Source organism: Equus quagga, chromosome 13 (genome assembly GCF_021613505.1).
Source record: "Equus quagga isolate Etosha38 chromosome 13, UCLA_HA_Equagga_1.0, whole genome shotgun sequence".
NCBI lineage: Eukaryota > Metazoa > Chordata > Mammalia > Perissodactyla > Equidae > Equus > Equus quagga.
Genome location: NC_060279.1, coordinates 100,801,768 through 100,820,666, shown reverse-complemented (window position 1 = coordinate 100,820,666; position 18,899 = coordinate 100,801,768). Strand labels below are relative to the sequence as shown.

Below are 18,899 nucleotides of genomic sequence, written 5' to 3'. Positions count from 1 at the left end.
AACTATACTCAAAAGGACTCTATTCCTGGGGAGAATGCATCCCTGTACTGGGTACTCTATGCAAATTCCTGACTATGAAGAATGAGAATGTATTGCTGTCTCTTGGTCTTCTCCACTTTCTGCCTGCCTCTCTCCAGCTAAGGTCGTAGGGAGCTGGGCAAAGACAGGTTCACCGTGTTTGATAGGTCCTGATGGAAACCTAACAAAGGCTGATCAGCTCACACTTCTCAGGCATCCTTAAAAGACTGTTCAGACCATCCCACTCCATGGGAGAGAGGTTGTTAGACTAAGTCAGTAAATCCAGCAGTCACCTCACCTTTACTGAGAGGTGATGCCTGGCCAAGGGGGTGGCCCGGGAGTCAGTCTTTAAGGCCACCTTCTGAAGGGTGCGGGCCTTCATTAGAGCCCTAGCCAGTCCAAAAGGATGCGGCTCCTGGGGGCCCTGCTCTGGCCAGGCTGGCTCTTTTGGGAGTTATGCTCAAAACTTTGATACTCCGTCTAACCTGGACCCCAGCTGGTCAGAACCTGACTGAAGCTGCTAAAGAAGGATTCTGTCTTTTAACAGTTTTCTCTGAAACACATACCCAAACAAGTGAGTAGAATATCTCTATATAGTTTACAGAATGACACAGTGAACATCCACCTCGAGGTTCAGGGTGGTTGGTATGACCTAGGACAGACGTGCCCACTGTTTATAGCCAGTGGCTGTTTTGATTGCTCGGGGTCCTAACGTTGCAAAATACTTGGACTCACCACCCCAGGTTAAGAAGCATAACGTTACCAGTGACGTGCAGGCCCTCTCAGTCCCTCCCAGGTCACACTTCCCCCACACAGCACTCACTCCCTCCGTGAGCCAGTGCCTCCTGCTTGAGTAACATCTTAACTTGTAGTCAGGCTCAGCCCTCTCAAACGTGCTGTCAGGAAGGAAGAGCATCTTTGGTACCAAGGCTCTCAATGTTTTCTATTTGTTCTGTCTCCTCATCCTCACCACAACTCTGTGAGGTATTTGTGTTGTTACTATTTTTATTCTATAAAGAAAGAAGGAGAAAAGCAAGGACGCTAATAGTGCTTACCAGGTGGCAGCCACTGTTCCAAGGCCTTCACACAACTCCACAGGCAGGGGTTGTTGTAGGCCCATTGTACAGACAGAAAGCTGAAGCTCGAAGAGGAAGTCTGGGCTCAGAGAACAGTGTTTAACCAGAGAATGTCCGGGGTCAATCCTAGCCCTATCCTGACTCTCCGCGTACCTGGGACAAGGACTGTGTGGCTCTGAGCCCCTGGTTCAGATTTGTACGATGGAGTGGCTAGTGAGCAGTCAGGAAGGAAGGCAGTGTGGCACAGGGCCTGGCCCACAGTATGCGTGGGTGCTGTGATTGTTCTCGATGGCATGAGTCTCCCTGCAGTCTGCCTGTCTCACTTCCTCCCTGCTTCGGTCCCGCCTCCACTCTGCTGGCTGAGTCACTTTTCCAAATCTCAGTTTAGACATGGTGCCCCTTCTGTGTCCCTGGCCTTTGTTTCCCTATCTGCCCTTGGTCTGCAGAGCCTGCCTTGCCCACTGCTCCATCCGCTCCCCCTCACACACACAGTTCACATCTTACAGAGTCCTATCTGCACCCAGCACCCACCTCACCTCCTCCAGGAAGCCCTCCCTTACCTCCAGCAGAGTTCCCTTACCGTGGAGTTCCGTAGCTAGGGTCCCTGACCCCAGTCAGGCCCAGCAGTGGCCCTCTAATGCACCACTCCTCCTCCGCCAGGCACCAGAGACATCCAGATGATCAGCTGTGGGGCTGACAAGAGCATCTACTTTCGCAGTGCCCAGCAGGTAGAGTGGGATGGTCTCTTTGTGGGTTGAGGTGGGGAGCTTGTCAAGGGTGTCCTCTGAAGGACCTGCCTGCCCTGCCAGGCCTCGGATGGACTACACTTTGTCCGTACCCACCACGTAGCAGAGAAGACCACCTTGTATGACATGGACATTGACATCACCCAGAAGTATGTGGCTGTGGCCTGCCAAGACCGCAATGTAAGGTGAGGAGGTGGCCTGGGCTGGTTTCTGTGTGGGGCCTGTATGGGGCCTAGTTGGGTCTGTCTTCTCATGAGCTGTCTGCTTTCTTCCTCCTGCTCATTGTGTCCCTGAGAAGCTGCGTGGGGTAGAGGGACCCAGCCAGTGTTTCTTAGGAGCTGGGTTCACCCAGGCCTAGCCTCCAGGTCAGCAGAGGGTTCCTTCTGGCCCTCCGGGAGCCTGTGCGGGGCAACTGAGAGGGGCCCATGTGGCTCATAAACCCATTATTCACCCGCATTCCCTGAGCACCTGTTGGATGGATGGTGCGGAAGCCACAGCAGTGAGCAGGGCAGCCCCAGGCCCTGCCTTCCCAGAGCTCACAGTCCAGTGGAGCATATGGTGAAAGCATGGAGTGGTCAGGGCTGGGATGAGGGGGCTCCGGGGAGATACCCGACCGCACCTGGGGATCAAGCAGGGCTTGATGGAAGGGACGTCTGTTCTGAGACTGGGGAGGAGGTGGAGGAATGAGCATGTGCAGTGGTTCCCCAGCTCTTCCATCTGCTCATTCCTGTTGGGAGCCAGGCACTCGGCCTGCTGTGTGATGGGAGAGACAGACGTTAGCTCAGTGGACACCCCAATACGTAACCTCCACAACCTCAGCCTAAGGTGGGGGTCTCATTCCCTGATTTGGGGTTTCAGTCCAGGCATTAGATGGGGGACAACAGGTGGCAGGGGGCTTCCAGGGGAGAAGAGGGTGGCAGGTAAGGCTGGAACCGGAGAACAAGGGGGTGGGGGAGGGAGTGGGCAGGGTCATGTTGGCCATGAGATGTCCCCACCTCCCCAGAGTCTACAACACGGTGAACGGGAAGCAGAAGAAGTGCTATAAGGGCTCCCAGGGTGACGAAGGCTCCCTGCTGAAGGTAAGGAGCTGGGCCCCAGGGTGAAAACCACACACACCCCCACGAGCCCCCTGTCTGCTGCCCTGATGGGCCACCTGAGACCTGTCTCCTCCTTGGCACCCGATCAAAGGGTCACATGCTGGCCGGCACCCACTGAGGCCTGGCTGACCAAGGACGCTTGGGAGCCGGGGGTGGCCCCGACTGCTCCACCTCCATCTACTGAGCCCTTCCCCAAGTGGGGACATATAAGTGGTTTCCAGTTCGAGTGACAAGAAAGTGTGGTAGGAAGAATCAGAGAGGCCTGGGCTCCCTCACTAGGCTTTCCCCTGCCTGTGTTATCCAGGACGGGTGGAGACCTTCTCAGAGCCTCTGGCCTGTGGGAGTTATGAGTTCAGGCTCCACGGTCAGGCCCCCTCACAGCTCTGCCTCAGGCTGACTGTGACCTTGGGCAAGTGTCATCTCCTCAAGCCTGTTCATCATCTGTAAAATGCAAATAAAAAGAACCTCCATCATAAGGTTGTTCTGTGGAGGCAGTAAGTTCACACACGTACAGTACTTAGCCCAGGGCCTGGCTGCTGCCGGCACCAATCTTGTGCTTGTTAACTTCTTCTCCTGCTAAGTGGGAGCAGGAGTTCCCACCCTACCAGGTTGTGTGTCAGGAGGGCTGCCTGGCACAAGTCCATGTGTCAGGGGCCAGCACGAGAGGGGTCCTTAGTCGTTGGTGGCTGTGAGATTTGACCCATGCCTCCCAATAGGGAAGAAGCAGGCAGCCCAAGTGTCACGTGGGTCCTCTTCTCGGCAGGTCCACGTGGACCCCTCAGGCACCTTCCTGGCCACAAGCTGCTCTGACAAAAGCATCTCCGTGATCGACTTTTACTCGGGCGAGTGCATTGCCAAGATGTTTGGCCATTCAGGTGGGTGTGCCTCCCTACTCAGGACACCACCCCACCCGCTCCCACCCAGCCTCTGACTCAGAAGGCCAGCGTAGCTTCTCTGCCCTACTTGCAGAAATCGTCACCAGCATGAAGTTCACCTATGACTGTCGTCACTTGATCACAGTGTCTGGAGACAGGTAGGAAAGGTCTGGAGGCTGACCCGGGCTGCCTGCCTCAGCGAGTGGGTGGGACATATTCTATGTGGGACTCCAACACGTGAACACCTTGCTCACAGCCCCCCTGTGCAGAGAGCTCTTCTGAGCTTTCAGCTTACTCTCTCCTTGGACAGTGTGCACATTAGTGTCATACCCACCTCTCAGTTCAAATCCCAGATCTGCCAGTTATTAACTTGTGACCTTGAGCAGGTCATTTCCCCTCTCTGAGCCCCAGTCAGTTTGCTCCTCTGTAAAAGAGAGATGGCACCATCTACCTTGAAAAAATGTATGGTGAAAATCAAATGAGATGACATATATAAAGTCCTTAGCATGTGGTTGGTGCCTCAGGAAGCCCCTTTAGCCGCTCCCTTTGATTTACCACAATCCTTCCTCACAGGCCCCTTCCGTGGGTCTTGAGGCCTTCAGAGCAGGCCCTGGTTTGCTGGGATGCCCTGGACCCCATCCAGGGTGTAAACCTGACATGGTCCAGAGCCCTGGCACTAAGCTAATGGGGTGTGTTTTCAGGGAGGGGCCAAAGAATGGGGTCTTGGCCTTGGTGACCCGGGTGGCTCCAGGCTCCGACGGCTCCCGTATTCACTGTTCCTCCCCTTCTGCACCTCTCCTTGGCCTCTGCAGCTGCGTGTTCATCTGGCACCTGGGCCCGGAGCTCACCAACTGCATGAAGCAGCACTTGCTGGAGATCGACCGCCGGGAGCAGCAGCGGCAGGAAACGAAGGACGGGATGTGGAGCAGCCAGCCCAGGTCCTGGCAGCCACCTGTCCATCCCCCAGAGGAAGGTCTTCCTGCCCTGGGCCTCGGGAGGAGTGACGCTGGGGAGGTAGCCATGGCCAAGACAGCCCGGGCCTGCCCCTCGTGCACTGGTGGGGGAGACGGCCTTTGAGTACAAGGTTACGAGAATACTCCCGAGAAGGGTTTTGAAGCGGAGATGCTCAGAGAACCTGTGAGGGCTAGCCCATGCCCTGTGGGGACCAGAGGAGCCCTGACCCAGCCCGCGGGGGCCGGAGGGGGTGGGGGAGGCTCCAGTGGAGCTGAGATGTCTCTATCAAAGTTACTGCTTCCCTTATTGCTTTATGTCTTCCAAACATCCTTTTCGAAAGTCCTCATGCTACAAGACCGGTTTTCCTTGGAGTGAATTCACGTTCTAGGTTTTGATTTGGGATTTGGGTTTGGAGGTCTCAGTTTGAGCAGGAGGTTTGGGATTTTTCTTCTTCTGCCCCTGGAGCTGTCCCTGTCTGTCTGTCTGTCTGGATGAGTTGCCGTTGCCTCCCCGCGGGGAACAGGCCTTGAACGGGCGACCAGTCCCGTACTGGTAGTGGAGGTAGTGTTAATCTAGGCACCAGGGCAGCGGGTAGCCCCCTGTGGCTCTCAGTTTTGAGGTCACATCCCACCCTGGGGCTGCAGTGGGGTGCTGGCTCCTGTGCCGACCTTGTATCAAGCATGTTTTAGTCTCTTGTATTCCAAAGGAGCTAAAATCTCGCTGCTACCCCCCGCTTCCCAGCACAGACTCCAGCAGCTCAGGACTCCAGCCTTACCTGCACTGCCTTCTGTCCCATTGCTGTGGCTCTTGGAGAATTCGTCTTACTTTTTGAGTGCAACCTTTATTATATCTCGTTTATTGTGGTGATATGTTTCTAGTGAAGTGAGTGTGGCAGGCGAGACCTCCCAGCACCATCTTGACTAGAAGCCAAGAATATGTTCATATGGAACCTCACACACCCCAAGGCCTGGCCAGGCAGCTCACGCCCACCCACCCCATGTACCTATTTCTCTCCTTACCCTTCTCATTTCTGGCTTCAGGCAGGAGACATATGTATCCATGCCCAGTGAGACGTGCTCCCTAAGCCCTGGAGAACAGACGGAGGATGAGCTGGAAGACGAGTGTGAACCTGAAGAGTTGTTGAAGACACCGTCCAAGGAGAGCTTGGATCCAGGTGGGGAAGGGGCCCTATTTGGAACTCTGTCAGTGTGGGCCTCGCTGCCGGGTTTTGCCCACTCCTTTGTCTCCAGGGCCGGGCACGTAGTGAAGCTCAACAGTCATGTCAGTCGGGACTCTCAGTGTAAGAGCAGCCAGACTCTCGTTGGCTTGAGCTGGAAAGAGGATCTTTTGGTTCCTGTAACTGAAAACTTGAGATTATTGGCTTTAGGCATAGCTGGATCTGGGTAGTCAGGTGATGTTAAAGAAATCGATTTTTCTCCATCTCTTGGCTCTGCTTTTCTCCATGTTGGCTTTGCTCTCAGGCAGACTCTCCCTTTACTGCGGGCAAAGATTCCCGCAGCAGCTGTAGACTATAAGTCTATAGAGAAGAGAGCACCTCTTTCACAGTAGCTCAAGCAAAGTCCTGGGGTTTTGACTTTTGTTCCTGCCATGAGTCATGTGCCCATTTCTGAGCCAGTCGCTCTGTTTGGCCAGGCCTGAGTCATTTGGTCATCCCTGTGGGCAGCGGCTACAGTCAGCTCCACTCAAACCACCTGACCAAAGGAGCAGGGGGTGTGAGGGAGTATCCCAGGGAAAAACAGGGTGCTGTGAACCGGAAGACAGAACCGATTCTGTCATTCAGGCAAAAGGGAGAGCAGTAGCTCAATGACTATAAAAGGCCAGGCCCTCTGTAAATTTCTTTGCATATCACCTGGCCCTCGTAGTTGCAAGATGGCTGCTGAAGTTCCAGGCATCAGAGACATGGTTGAAGAGGACGTTCTCTCCTGGAATCTCCTTTAGAGAGGAAACTTTCCCAGAAGCCCCTGGCAGGCTTCTCTCAGGTCCACTGGCCATAATTGCTCCAGCCATGAGGAAGGCTAGGAACAGTGACTAGCATGGGTGCCTTTAGTGGGAGTGGTGGGCTCTGCCGACAAGGGGAACAGGCAGGGCTGGCTGGATGGCTGATTGCGAGGCAACAGCAATATGGGAATTCAGCCTTGGCAAAAATTAGACAGAGAGTAAGCTAGTTTTCTTTCTCGCCATCCTTACACCTGACCCAGGGTCCTCTCCAGGGTGGCACTTTTGTCAGTTCAGTGTGAATCCTTATAGGCCGTTTCCTGGACATTCACGTCCATATGTACGTATCCTCAGAAACGTCAGATTTATATCCATCAAGTGTATTATCCTGCGGATCCTGTTCTGCGTCTCTTTCCTCTCACAAGTATCTTATCGCCCAGTATGTTGGTGGATGCGAAGCCGAGGCCGCCCTCTCTCAACCTGCAGCGTAGTAGAGTTCTTTAAGTCCAGTCGCCCCAGGTGGGCGTTTAGATTTTTTCTAACTTTACACCACTGGGAATGAGGCTGTGCTGACCTCGGAGGCCTCCCCTCGGGCGCGCGGGAGAGTGTTCCTCCAGGACGGAGGCCAAGGAGTGGCCCTGCTGGGGCCTGGGGTTAGTACACTTGTTATTTTAAAAGAGAACCCCAAGGGCTCTCCAAATCCAGTTTCTGCCCCACCCGCAGTGGGGTAAGTAAGCCCTCCACTCCCCCACACTTTTGCCAACATTCAATTATATGAAGCATTTCAATTTGGGTCGGTCTTGGGGTAAAATATTGTATCCCACTGTGTAGATTCGCGTTTCCCTGACAGTTACTGAGGTCGAGCATCTTTGGGATGTCCGGCAGTTCCTGAATCACCCCTTTGGAGAACTGCCTGTTTATGTATAGTGCCCATAGGTCTGCTGGGTTGTTTATTCTCTTTCTGTGGATTCCGTGTCTCTCTCCAGATCCTCAGTGCCTGCTGACCAACGGCAAGCTGCCACTCTGGGCAAAGCGGCTGGTGAGTCTGCCCAGAGAGCAGGACTCCTGGGGCTGGCATGTAGGGGACCCAACTCCATCGTCTTGTTTCTTCTGGGAATTCTTCACCCCCTCCACGGCCCTCCTTTCCCTGGAGAACTCTGTCACCCTTCCAGTCTCAGCTTAGACAGCCTTTCATTAGTGCCACATGTATTCACAGAACGCCTATCCTGTGCTAGGCCTTGTTTTGGCCATTAGACATGGCAATGAGCAAAGCAGACAAAATTTTTGCCTTCGCGGGCTCCTTTCCTAGGGTGGGAGATGGACACAATCCACATTAAACAGGTAGATTGCACAGTATTTGGGGAGCTGATGAGTGCGTTGGAGGAAAAAAGTAGTGGACAAGGAAAATAAGTGGTGTCAGGGGAGGGGTGACAGTGTCGGGGTAGGCAGAAAGGGCTCACTGGGAAGACGATGTCTGAGCAGAGTTGAAGCAAGTGAGAAATGCAGATACTGGGAGAGAATGTTCCAGGCAGAGAGAAGGGTCTGCAAGGGCAAAGGCCCTGAGGCAGGACTGTGCTTGGCATGTTCAGGGAGGTGCAGGGAGGCCCAGGTGCCTGGGTTGAGGGTGAATGAGAGGCAGAGTGGGAGGAAGGGGCTCAGAGGCAGCGGGGGCCGGGTGGTGTGGGGCCGTGCGGGCTGTGCTGTGTCCCTCGACACTCCTTGGTGTCCTCCCCACCTAGCTCTTCCACCGAGTGAAAGGGAGACAGGGGGCGCTCTGAGCCCAGGAAGGCCGTGGTCCAATTCAGGTGTTAACCCTCTGGCTGCCTGTGGGCAACCGACTCCAAGGAGTGCGCAGGGGGGCTGGGGAAGAGACTGCCGTGTCCTCCTGGCAGGAGAGGTTGGAGGCTGGACCAGGGGGAGGAAATGGTTGGGTTCTGCGTGGATTTTGAAGAGGGAGCCAAACAATTGGATGTGAGGGAAGGAGAGGGACCGAGGTGAAGTTAAGATTGAATGATTGTTAACTTGGGAGAGGGGCAGGCTAGGAGGTGGCAGGTTCAAAGCTGGCAGCAGAATCCTAAACTCTAGGTTAGAGAGTTTATTTCTAGAACAACGTCAGACCTCAGATCAAAGCTTAGATATCAGCAACTCAGGGAAGTCCTCCCCGCCGTGCCCTCCCCTGCAGACCAGGCCGGGGCATCTGGCTCCACTCTCTCAGCCCCCGCCCCCTTATCTGTGCAGGTTACAGTTGGGATCCCCCTCAGCAGACAGTCACAGCGCAGTTACTCTGTGTGGGCTCCAAGTCTTTTATATGTATCGTCTCATTTAATCCTCATTGAGGTAGGGGCTTCTCCTGTCTCCATTTCGCAGACAGAGAAACTAAGGCCCAGAGAAGTTGAGTGACTTGTCCAGGGTCACACAGCTAGGAATCAGAGGACATGGGATCGACCCTGGGCAGGCTGGCTCCAGCCTGAGTTCTCAAATGCCCACCCTCCAGTGTCTGTCAAGCAGCGGTCTTGGTAGGAGGCAAGGTGGGAAGGCAGGGCAGGAGAGTGGCCGTATCTTAGATGTGCTTGGATGGCAGAGCTGACAGGACTTGCTGGAGAAGTCCAGTGTGGAGTGTGAGGGAGAGTCAGAGAGAGAGGAAGGTGACTCCAGGGTTCGGGGCCCGAGCGCCTGGAGAGAATACCCGAGACAGGGAAGGCCTTAGGAGGAGCCGGCTGGGGAGAGTCAGGAGTTGTTTCAACATGTTCACTTTGAAATGTCACTGAACTTCCGTGTGGGGAGGTCAAGCAGTTGCATGTGCGCTTCTGAAGTTTAAGAGCGAGATTCAGGCTGGGGAGCTACATCTGGACAGTGTTCCTGAGTGGTGTTTACAGAGCCAAGAGCCTGGATGAGGTCCATGCAGTGTCCCTGGCCCCCATTGGAGGGGGTGAGCACTCAGCTGGCGGCCTGATCGTCCCCTGTCACCCTCAGCTAGGAGATGACGATGATGTGGTGGATGGCTCAGCCTTCCATGCCAGGCGCAGCTACCAGCCGCATGGCCGCTGGGCAGAGCGGGCTGACCAGGAGCCCCTCAAGACCATCCTGGATGCCCGGGACCTGGATTGCTACTTTACCCCCATGAAGCCTGAGAGCCTGGAGGACTCCCTTCTGGATACAGTGGAGCCACAGAGCCCGGCGGGCCTGCTGAGCGAGGTACGCATTGTCCGTCCCAGCCTGGCCTGTAGCCCCTGCACCACGATGCTCACCCAGGCCTTGGGGCCTCAGAGCTCTTGTTTTGAAAATAAGCCGAGTGTCCCACTGCTGGGTGCAGGAGGATTACATGATATAATGGAGGGTAGGAGGGCACACCCCGGGCCTCATGCAGACCAGGAGCCTGGGAGGCGGCCACCTGGTTAACAGCTTGGACCTGAGAGCGGGCCTGTGCCTGAGTGAGGGGCATTTGAACAGCTGGAGCCCTGGCCCCACATCTTCCCGACTGTAACTCGAAGCAAGGCTTACCTCTCTGGGCTTCAGTTTTCCAGAAAATGGTCTTTAAAAAAGATAACCAGGGGCCGGCTCGGTGGCGTAGTGGTTAGGTTCATGCACTCTGCTTCGGCAGCCTTTGGTTCACGGGTTCAGATCCCAGGCACAGACCTAGCACCGCTTGTCAAGCCATGCTGTGGTGACATCCCACATAAAGTGGAGGAACATTGGCACAGATGTTAGCTCAGCGACAGTCTTCCTAAAGAAGAAAGAGGAAGTTTGGCAACAGATGTTAGCTCAGGGCCAATCTTCCTCAAAAACAAAAAGATAACCAAGAAGAAAAGATTTCTATAAAACTGGTCATAAAAAGAAAGTCCTAAGAGGGCTCTTACAGGAATCCAGGGCCAAGAGCAGAGCCTGAGGCCTTAGAGGTGCTGAAATAACTTTGGTTCTTATTCTATTATTTTCCAAACAAAATTCTTTTCTCTTCTATTGTGTAAGTCTTCTTTGTATTGTGGCATAATGTACATACAGTTATGTGCACATGTCTTAGGTACGCAGCTTAACGAGTTGTTACTGACGTACACTCCTGTGCACCACCAGCCAGGTCTAGGTGTAGAGCATTGTCTGCCTCCTGGAAGACCCCTGTGTGCCCCTCCCCATCAGCCCGCCACCGAGGTAACCAGCATCCTGGCCTCTCTCCCCGTGCATTGGGTCTTAGCTTGATATAAGTGAATCTTAGAGGATAGGAGCCATCCATCTTCCTTGTCTGTCAAGGGGCGAGTGACTGAGCAGGGGGATCACGCAGTGAGCTCATGATGCGCAAAGCTCTCAGCCCGGCCCCGGCTCACAGGAGCGTCCACAGTGGGGCCGCCATCCCCACCGACATCCTCACCGCTACTGTCGCTACTGTCGGTGTTGGCAGAACACCTGGCAGCTTGCGAGGGCCCTGGTTGCCACAGCTGCCCCAGATGGCCGTGCTCTCCTCACCCCACAGCCCGAGAGTCCCCGGGAGGATGGCTGTGGGCATCCCTCCTTCCTGCCCCTACAGAGCGAGTCCTCTGAGGCCAGCGAGCTCATCATCTACTCCCCAGAGGCGGAGGTGACGGTCACAGGGACAGACAGGTGGGTGTCCTATGCACTAAGGGGAGCCTTAGTTGGAGAGTGGAAGCCTCCGCTGGTAGGCACACTCTGGAAGAGCTGTTCTCCGCCCCCCCAGGGGGCCTCTCGGAGTAGGGCAGAGGGAGCGAGGCCCTCATGGCGCAGGAGCCCAGCCCTGCGGCCTCAGCTCAGCCTCAGGTTCCCTGGGTCCCCGGGGAGGTGAAGGGAGCCTCTGGGGGAGGCAGGAGAGGCGAGGCAGTACTCCCAGTCAGAGTAGGGTGCTGGTACCGATGGGTCCTGGCTGGGGGCCAGGTGTTTAGTGACTGGGGTGTTCTCATTCCCTCGCCCACCCCCACGGGCACTGCAGCGAGGACTGTGCGAAGGAGGGGATGAGGGAGCCCGGAGACCAGCAAGGCGACTCCTACCTCCAGGTCCCCTCCATCGGCTTGAAGCATCAGAGCCCACCGGAGGGTGAGTGAGGGGTAGGCAGGGACCCTGTGGTTGTCTGTTTGTCCAGCCAGGCCCCTTTCTGGGCGCTGATGGTGAGCTTCCTGAAGCTCATTCTGTCACAGAGGTAGACAGGCTCCCTGCTATTACCGGAGGATCCTGGAACCCAGCTGCCCACTGGCAGGAGCCCAGCTCAGCCACTTCCTCCAAATGTAACCTTGCTGGTCCGGAAAAATGGGAGGCGGGTATGATCATCCCTGTTCTCCAGATGGGGAAACTGAAGCCCGGAGAGCCTGAGCCACTTCCTGACTCACCCAGGAAGGGCCCAGCCTGGGGCTCCTGACCCCCTGCTCTGCTCCTCCAGACTCAGGGGAGTCAGAGGCCGACTTGGAGTGCAGCTTCGCCACCATCCACTCCTCCCCTCCACAGCCGGACCCAGACCCTCGATTTGATGTGCCAATGCCCCCAACACCAGGCAAGCAGGGGCCTGGCTAGGGGGTGGGCATGATACAGAACCACGGGCCCCACATCAGCCCTGCACGTTGTGCCCACCAAGCCTCAAGTGGCCTAGAAGACAGAGCCATTAGCTTTTCCTTCTCGGCCTGGTGGCAACAGGGTGTGTGACTGGCGCGTCCAGCTTCCTCCAGTGTTAAGTGTCTGGCATCTCCGTCAGGGCGTCTGCCATGACTCATGGTGTTGAAGGTTCTCTCTTGCCCGCCCCGCCCTCCCCCCCCAACCTCTCCCCAGGATGCCCAGGTACCGCAGAAGAGTTGTCCCAGCCCGAAGTGCCAAGCATTTCCAACGGCTCCCTGCCCCAGACCCCTGAGCAGGAGAAATTCCTCCGCCACCACTTCGAGACACTTACTGACGCCCCCCCTGAGGGTAGGGCCCTGCCCCTCTCTGAGCCACGCCTGGGCGGGCCATCAGAGCTGGGCACAGTGTGGGCGTCTCTGGGCAGGGCTTCCCTGGCCGGGCTGGTGAGCGTGGTGGGAGGGGACCCGTGTTCTCTAAGGACTGAGCGGCAGTTTCCTCTCCCTGCGCCGTTTGCTCCTGAGGTGTGTGTGGTGTCTGGCGATGGGCTTTCTGAGGAGCTCCCTGCCCGGGCCCAGGGCTGGCTGGCTGGAGGGATTCTGAGGGCTCCCTCGGCATCTGCCCCTAGAGCTCTTCCACGGATCCCTGAGGGACGTGCAGGCCTCTGAGGCTGAGGACTACTTCAATCCCCGGCTGAGCATCTCGGCCCAGTTCCTCTCCCGCCTCCAGAACACATCCAGGTAGGAGCTGGTGACCCAGTGAACCCCCACCCTCCTTCCAGCATCTGCGTCCCCCTGGGCGGGGCTGGGTCCCCTCAGACACCCCCAGGGCAGCCACAACCACTGGTCTCCCCACAGGTTCACCCACACCTGCCCTCCCCAGCTGCCCCTGCACCTTGGGAAGCCCCCAGAGGTCAAACAGTCAGACTTCAGAGGGAGCCAGCCCAGAGCAGAGCCCCCAAGAGTGGATGCTGGTTGCACCTCCCCGGGCAGGACCAGTGTGAGTACTGGGGCCGCCTCCCTTGGGGCACAGGGCTGGGAGGCCATGTCCTCACCGCAGGGCTGTGCTTGCAGGTTCTCTCTGTGGGGATGGCTGAGGAGCCCCTCGAGCCCCTGGAGGCCTGGTGCCCACTGAGTGAGTGTCCCCGCTCCCTCAGGAACAGCCCTGGGCTTGTCAGCAGATGGCCCTGGGGGCCCAGCTGAACTATGGGTGGGGATCGGCAGGGGCCACTCAGACCCTGCAGCCACCCTGGGGTGAGGCCCTGCCCATCGGCTCTGTGGCTGGTGTGAGAGTGAGCCAGCTGCTTCCTTTACAGCCCCCTGCCTCACAGGCCTGCCACCATGTGTCCCCTCCTCCTCAGTGCTGCCCACAGACAGGAAGCCTCTGACGCCCACAGCCCTACCCACTCCAGGCCTGGCTCAGGAGGTCTGCACCCCCTCCACCCGCTCCTACCTGCAGACCACTGCCAGCTCCCGTGCCAAGATGTCACGTAGCATCTCTCTCGAGGACAGGGAGAGCCCTGTCCTGGCTGAGCTGCCCAGACCCCTCTGCAGACCCTCGTCCATGGGGGAGCTGGCCTCCCTGGGCCAGGATCTCCAGGCTGTCAGCACAGCAGCACCCAGTTCTGACAGCAAGGCCCAAGAGCCTGCCCTGCCCTCCTGGGGCAACCATGAGGCCCGAGCCAGCCTGAAACTGACCCTGTCGAACATCTGTGATGAGCTCTTGCTGCCCCCACCCCTGCTGGAGCCTCCTACCACGTGCGTCTGGTCCCAGGAACCTGTAGCCACCCAGCCTGATGTCATGGCCGCAACAGCCAGCTTCCTGGCCCATAGCCCCATGGATGGGAGCACCCTGAGGCTCCACAACTCCGCCTTTCTCCCAAGGCTTCCAGCCCCTGAGCCCCTCAACACCCCTGCCCACCCCAACAAGCCCCCGCTTCCAGAGGCCAGTCCTGGGGCCCCTGGCAACATCACCTCCCTCCTGGAGCCCACTCCTGGTGAGTACCACCCTCAGGATAAGGGATTGTCCCCTTAGCTCACCCCCTGTAACAGCTGACTCAGCTCCAAAAGCAGGCACTTGACCTGGCCACAGGGGCTGCTCCATCTATTCGTTCATTTACTGAAATATTCAGTGACCACTGTGTACGTGTTGGCCTTTGTTCTAGGCCCTGGGGGCATGGGACATGGTGGTCAACAAGACTACAGAGAATTGACACCTTAACTGGGGGAGATGCCCAGACTAAATCTATAAGGAAAGTGCTAAGTATGTCACCCACTGACAAGCACTCAGGAGAGAAATGCAAGAGCTGGTTTAGGGAGTGAGGGGTGGGGGCAGTGGTTACAGTTTAGACAGGATGATGAGAAAAGGCTTTGGGGAGAAGACGGCATCGAGCAGAGGCCTGCAGGAGGGGCGGGAAGGGAGCCTTGGGGACTGGGGAGTGTTTGAGGCAGAGTGACAACACTCAGGATCTGCCCAGCTAGCCTGGCCTCTCTCAGACCAGCTGGGAAGTAGCGGTGTCTTTCTCGTTCCCTCCCTCTGCTCCCAGATGCGCCCAGTCTACTGCAGGGCAGCCCCAGACGGTGGGGGGAGCCTGGGATGCCGGCTCCCCTTGAGCTGAGCAGTGTGGAGACCATTGTGCACAGACTGCAGACTACCTTCCAGGAAGCTCTGGACCTTTACCACCTGGTGAGCCAAGCCCCAGGGTCCAGGGAAAGGGCCGAGGGGGCTCCCTGGGACTGCCTGGCCTGGGTGGCCCCAACAAGGTTGGCACCTCTTGCAGGTGGTCTCCAGTGACCAGGTGAGCGCTGAGCAGCGGCAGGCACGGACTGAGCTGGCCTCCACCTTCCACTGGATCCACTGCCAGTTAGAGGCCAACGACTGGCTGCTTGGAACTGATGTGGCCCCAGACCAGGCCCTGCCCAGCCCAGGGCCCCCTTCCCCTCCTACATTGTGCCCCCTTGCCAGCCCCGATTTGCACGCCCTGCTGGAACACTACTCGGAGCTGCTGGTACAGGCTGTGCGGAGGAAGGCCCGGGGGGACTGAGGGCCAGCAGCCCCCTCCACCGCAGCCCTGCTGCTTCTGAAGAGAGAGGTATTTTAATCCAATAAACTGACAGCTTGAAGGAGTGGTTCCTGCTCCTTTTCCTGGCGCATCCACAAAGCCCCCTTCAGGTGTAGGCGGGGAGGGAGGGTGGAGAGCAATGCTCTGGTGGACCAGCCTGGGGAACTCACAGATGCTTGATGCCAGTCCCTGTTCCAGGACGCCGTCAATGGGCCAGCATTCCCAAGAAATCTGGGAACTGCAGTAATGATGATCCCAGTGCCTGGCTGCCACATCGCCTATCCCCAGCCCAGTGAGCTGCTGTGGGGTCACGGGTGGTCCATGCCTAGTGGGGCCCATGTGGATCCTATGAGGTCCAGGTTTTTGTTACCATCTGCAGCAGGGGAAATTGAGAAGAGACAAACAGGTCACCCACTGGACAATCTGGGCAGCCTGCCCAGGCCACCCAGCAGCTGGGATCCGTAATTCCTTCCCCAGCAGGAGGATTGTGTTCAGCTTCAGCATCCCATGAGCTCCCAGCACTGGTACCAGCTTCCCCAGGCAGCAGGCATCTAGCCATATGGTGTGTCTGCTAAGAAGGCCACTCTTGTGACCACCAAAGCCCCCACTGTCCCAAGTCTCTATAAAACGGAAGCCAGCAGGGGCAGGGCTGTCTCCTAAAGCACAGTCCCACCATGTAGCCTGTTGTGGCCTGAACCCACACTTGCCTGTGAGTTCCTCTCTACTCTGTGATCGTGGCCCACCAGAAAGAGGCTCAGAGAAGTCCACTGTGTTGCCCAGAGTCCCAGAGAGCTGAGACTTAAACCTAGGCTTCCTTGGTGACATGAGGACATGGTCTGCTGCCTCTGGAAACACTGACACACCAGAACCAATCATGCAGTCGTTCAGAAACCCTGCCAGCCCACGGGTGCCTGTCACTGTCCTCCCCTCTAGAGGTGGGGTGAGAAAGAGCACAGGCAAGGCGTCTTCCCCTGTGGCCTTCACCTCCTAGAGAGCAGTACACCCAGGAATGAAAACAGTTACTAACAGCTGTAGGTGAGCTGAGGGAAGTCACTGTGTGGCCGAAGAAGAGTCAGAGAAGGCCTTTCTGAGGTGACATTTGAGCCGAGGCTTGATAGAGGGCACAGGCCATGTGGACATCTTGGGGACACATCCAGGCAGACAGAACAGCCCGTGCAAAGACCCCATGGGGATCACAGGTATGGGTAAAGAATAGCAACAAAGCCGGGATGGCTGGAATGGGGTGAGCTGGGGGAAGAGGTGAGGAGAGCAGGTGGGAGGGCCCTGTTCCTTCATGACATTTAAGTCCAAGAAACATTCACAACATGATTTTTTTTCCTAAATAAAATGCCTGATTTGGGGGTTTGGGGAGCTCCAGTATCGTTTATTTCTTAAGACTCCCTCTCTCTGCTCAGGGAGCCCAGGTGCTCCAGGACTCATAGGTGGGCTGCACCTCTGCGAGGAGGCTCCCTGCCCAGGCCCACGGGTCACCCCGCAAGACTAGAGACCCACTCTCCCTGCCCTTGCCTAGCTTGGTTGTAGTCACCTAGGATCCCTGAGGCAAGATTTGGTGTCCAGGCTCCTGGACACCCAGGGGACCATCCTGGACCTCTGTCCCTCATGGAATTAACCCATCCTCCCACTCTGTATCATAGTTAAGCCTGCAACTCCAAGTAGCAAACACCTGGCTTATGGGGGCCCAAGCTGTAGGGATAATTGTTATCTTGATTATGTTCCTGCTCTGTCACTCTCTGTGAGTCTGACTTTCACATTCCAGCTTAGGCCCTCACAGTTGCAACATGGCTGCCATAGCACCCAGCAATACATCCTCACCCAACTAGGAGCAAAGGCACAAAGCGGGGCAGCTGCCAGGGAAGTGGGAAAAAGCTGCAAGCCTTCCCAAGTGCCTCCCCTTTCCGATCAGTGGCAGGCCACAGGAATGGTGATGGCTTTGGTTTGCTTGAAACTGCCCTCTTGTCCTGGGCATGTTGCTGCTCAAACAAAATAGGGTTCTCAGCACAAAAGGTGGCTGGTAGTTAGGACCCAGTGTGTCTGCCACTCTCCACTTCCTAGTGCCAAGCTCTTCATCCATGGAAGCACCAGACTTCTCTCCTCGGACAAACCAGCTGGTTAAGAAACCACTGCTGATGAACGTGTGTGCGGGCCATCCATCAACAGGGGCCTGGCAGGAAGAGGACAGCATGCTCAAGTGGGACAGTTGACAGAGAGTTTAGGGAAGGGAGCATTTGCAGAGGAAAAGATAGGGAATAGGGCACCCAAAGGCAGGTACCAAATCCGGACTAGTACCAGAGGAAAGCTGTCACCTCCAGGCCTCAAGGCACAAGGGTGCATAGTGGAATCCCAAAGAGCAAATCCTGGAGAGAGGGCTGCCCTGAGGGGAGCTGTGCTCCTGCCAAGCCCATGGGGAGGGAGTTGGGGGGATCCCCTCTCCCATCTTCTGTGGGGCTCCCCATTGTCCAAACCCTGCTGGAAGCCAGAGGGCGTGGGAGCCCAGATGATGCTGTCCACCCAGGTCAGCCTCCCAGGACACGGAGCAGGGCAGAACAGGACAGAAAGGGTGGCTGGGGGCAAATGAAGATCTCCAGCCTTAGATTTTTCCCTAATGCGTTTTCAGCTACAACACAGGAACAAGTTGCTCAAGAGACATGGTGTCGGGAGTATGGAGAACTGGGCACCTGAGAAGAAACAGAAAATGGCTCCCCCTAACCCATTTGCCAGCTCATTCTATGCAACTGAAGGAGGCCGCGTGCACTCCACGTCTGACAGCTCCTGGATACTGGGCTGCCAGACCTGTGCCGGGCCCTCCAGTCATGGCTGCATGCAATCCAACAGCTGTGAGATGGAGACACCTCAAACCGCACTTTACAGATGCCTGCCTGGCCACCCTGCCTCTCAAGAGTTCCAAACAACCCCCTGGCCGCATGCTGGACCCCATGCTAAGCATTCTCCTGACATTATCTACATAGATCTTCAACACAAACCGGCACTAGGGGGACTCATCGGTCCCATTGTCCAGATGAAGAAATTTAGGCTCAGTAAGAAGTGACTTGCCCAGGTCCTGCAGAGGTGAAGCGGCAAAGCCCTGGGCTGGCAGACTCTCAGCACTGGCCCCCTTGCCTCCTCAAGGGAGTCAGCAGGACTGAGTCTCAGGGAGTGCGAATAAATGAAGAAATATTGCTTCTCTCAGCACCAAGCCTTTGTATAGACTGTCCCCTCTGCCAGGAACACCCTCCCCTTCCACCTGAAACCTCCTCTTCCTTCAGGGCTCATACCCCGGAAGTCATCCCTGAACCCTCAGGCTGGATCGGGAGCCTCTTCCAGGCCCCCCGAGCACCCTGGGTTTTCCCCATCGCTGCTTGGCTCTCTGCCTGTGCTTCCCCCATCCTAGCCTTGGTCATCCGAGCTATCAGTGTGAGTCTCCCATGGACTAAATTGTGTGTTCATTTTCAGTGCCGAGCCAGGCCTGGTCTGTAGCTGGAGCTCAGAAAATGATTGGGGGAATAAATGAAAGTAACTGCGTGAGGAGTATTCAAAATCCTTGACCCCTGGTT

General features: G+C 56.6%; 1 protein-coding gene across 7 annotated transcripts in view; it reads left to right on the top strand.

Annotated features, from left to right (window-relative positions):
- Positions 1-18,808, top strand: part of WDR62 (WD repeat domain 62) — a 46,998-nt gene extending 28,190 nt beyond the window's left edge. For 2 of the 7 annotated variants that reach the window (XM_046681103.1, XM_046681108.1), the window contains exons 14-32: positions 1,755-1,822; positions 1,904-2,025; positions 2,844-2,919; positions 3,701-3,812; positions 3,907-3,970; positions 4,625-4,750; positions 5,807-5,940; positions 7,709-7,761; positions 9,696-9,917; positions 11,185-11,312; positions 11,656-11,759; positions 12,100-12,210; positions 12,483-12,617; positions 12,895-13,006; positions 13,124-13,265; positions 13,340-13,400; positions 13,582-14,262; positions 14,812-14,951; positions 15,046-15,388. In XM_046681103.1, the coding sequence (XP_046537059.1) occupies positions 1,755-1,822; positions 1,904-2,025; positions 2,844-2,919; positions 3,701-3,812; positions 3,907-3,970; positions 4,625-4,750; positions 5,807-5,940; positions 7,709-7,761; positions 9,696-9,917; positions 11,185-11,312; positions 11,656-11,759; positions 12,100-12,210; positions 12,483-12,617; positions 12,895-13,006; positions 13,124-13,265; positions 13,340-13,400; positions 13,582-14,262; positions 14,812-14,951; positions 15,046-15,309 (2,855 nt within the window). In that variant the 3' untranslated portion in view covers positions 15,310-15,388. Of the gene's footprint in view, positions 1-1,754; positions 1,823-1,903; positions 2,026-2,843; positions 2,920-3,700; positions 3,813-3,906; positions 3,971-4,624; positions 4,751-5,806; positions 5,941-7,708; positions 7,762-9,695; positions 9,918-11,184; positions 11,313-11,655; positions 11,760-12,099; positions 12,211-12,482; positions 12,618-12,894; positions 13,007-13,123; positions 13,266-13,339; positions 13,401-13,581; positions 14,263-14,811; positions 14,952-15,045; positions 15,389-17,962 lie in introns of those variants that run through there. The other 5 variants (XM_046681104.1, XM_046681105.1, XM_046681106.1 and 2 more) reach the window with 5 other exon arrangements.
- Positions 18,809-18,899: the final 91 nt, after the last annotated feature.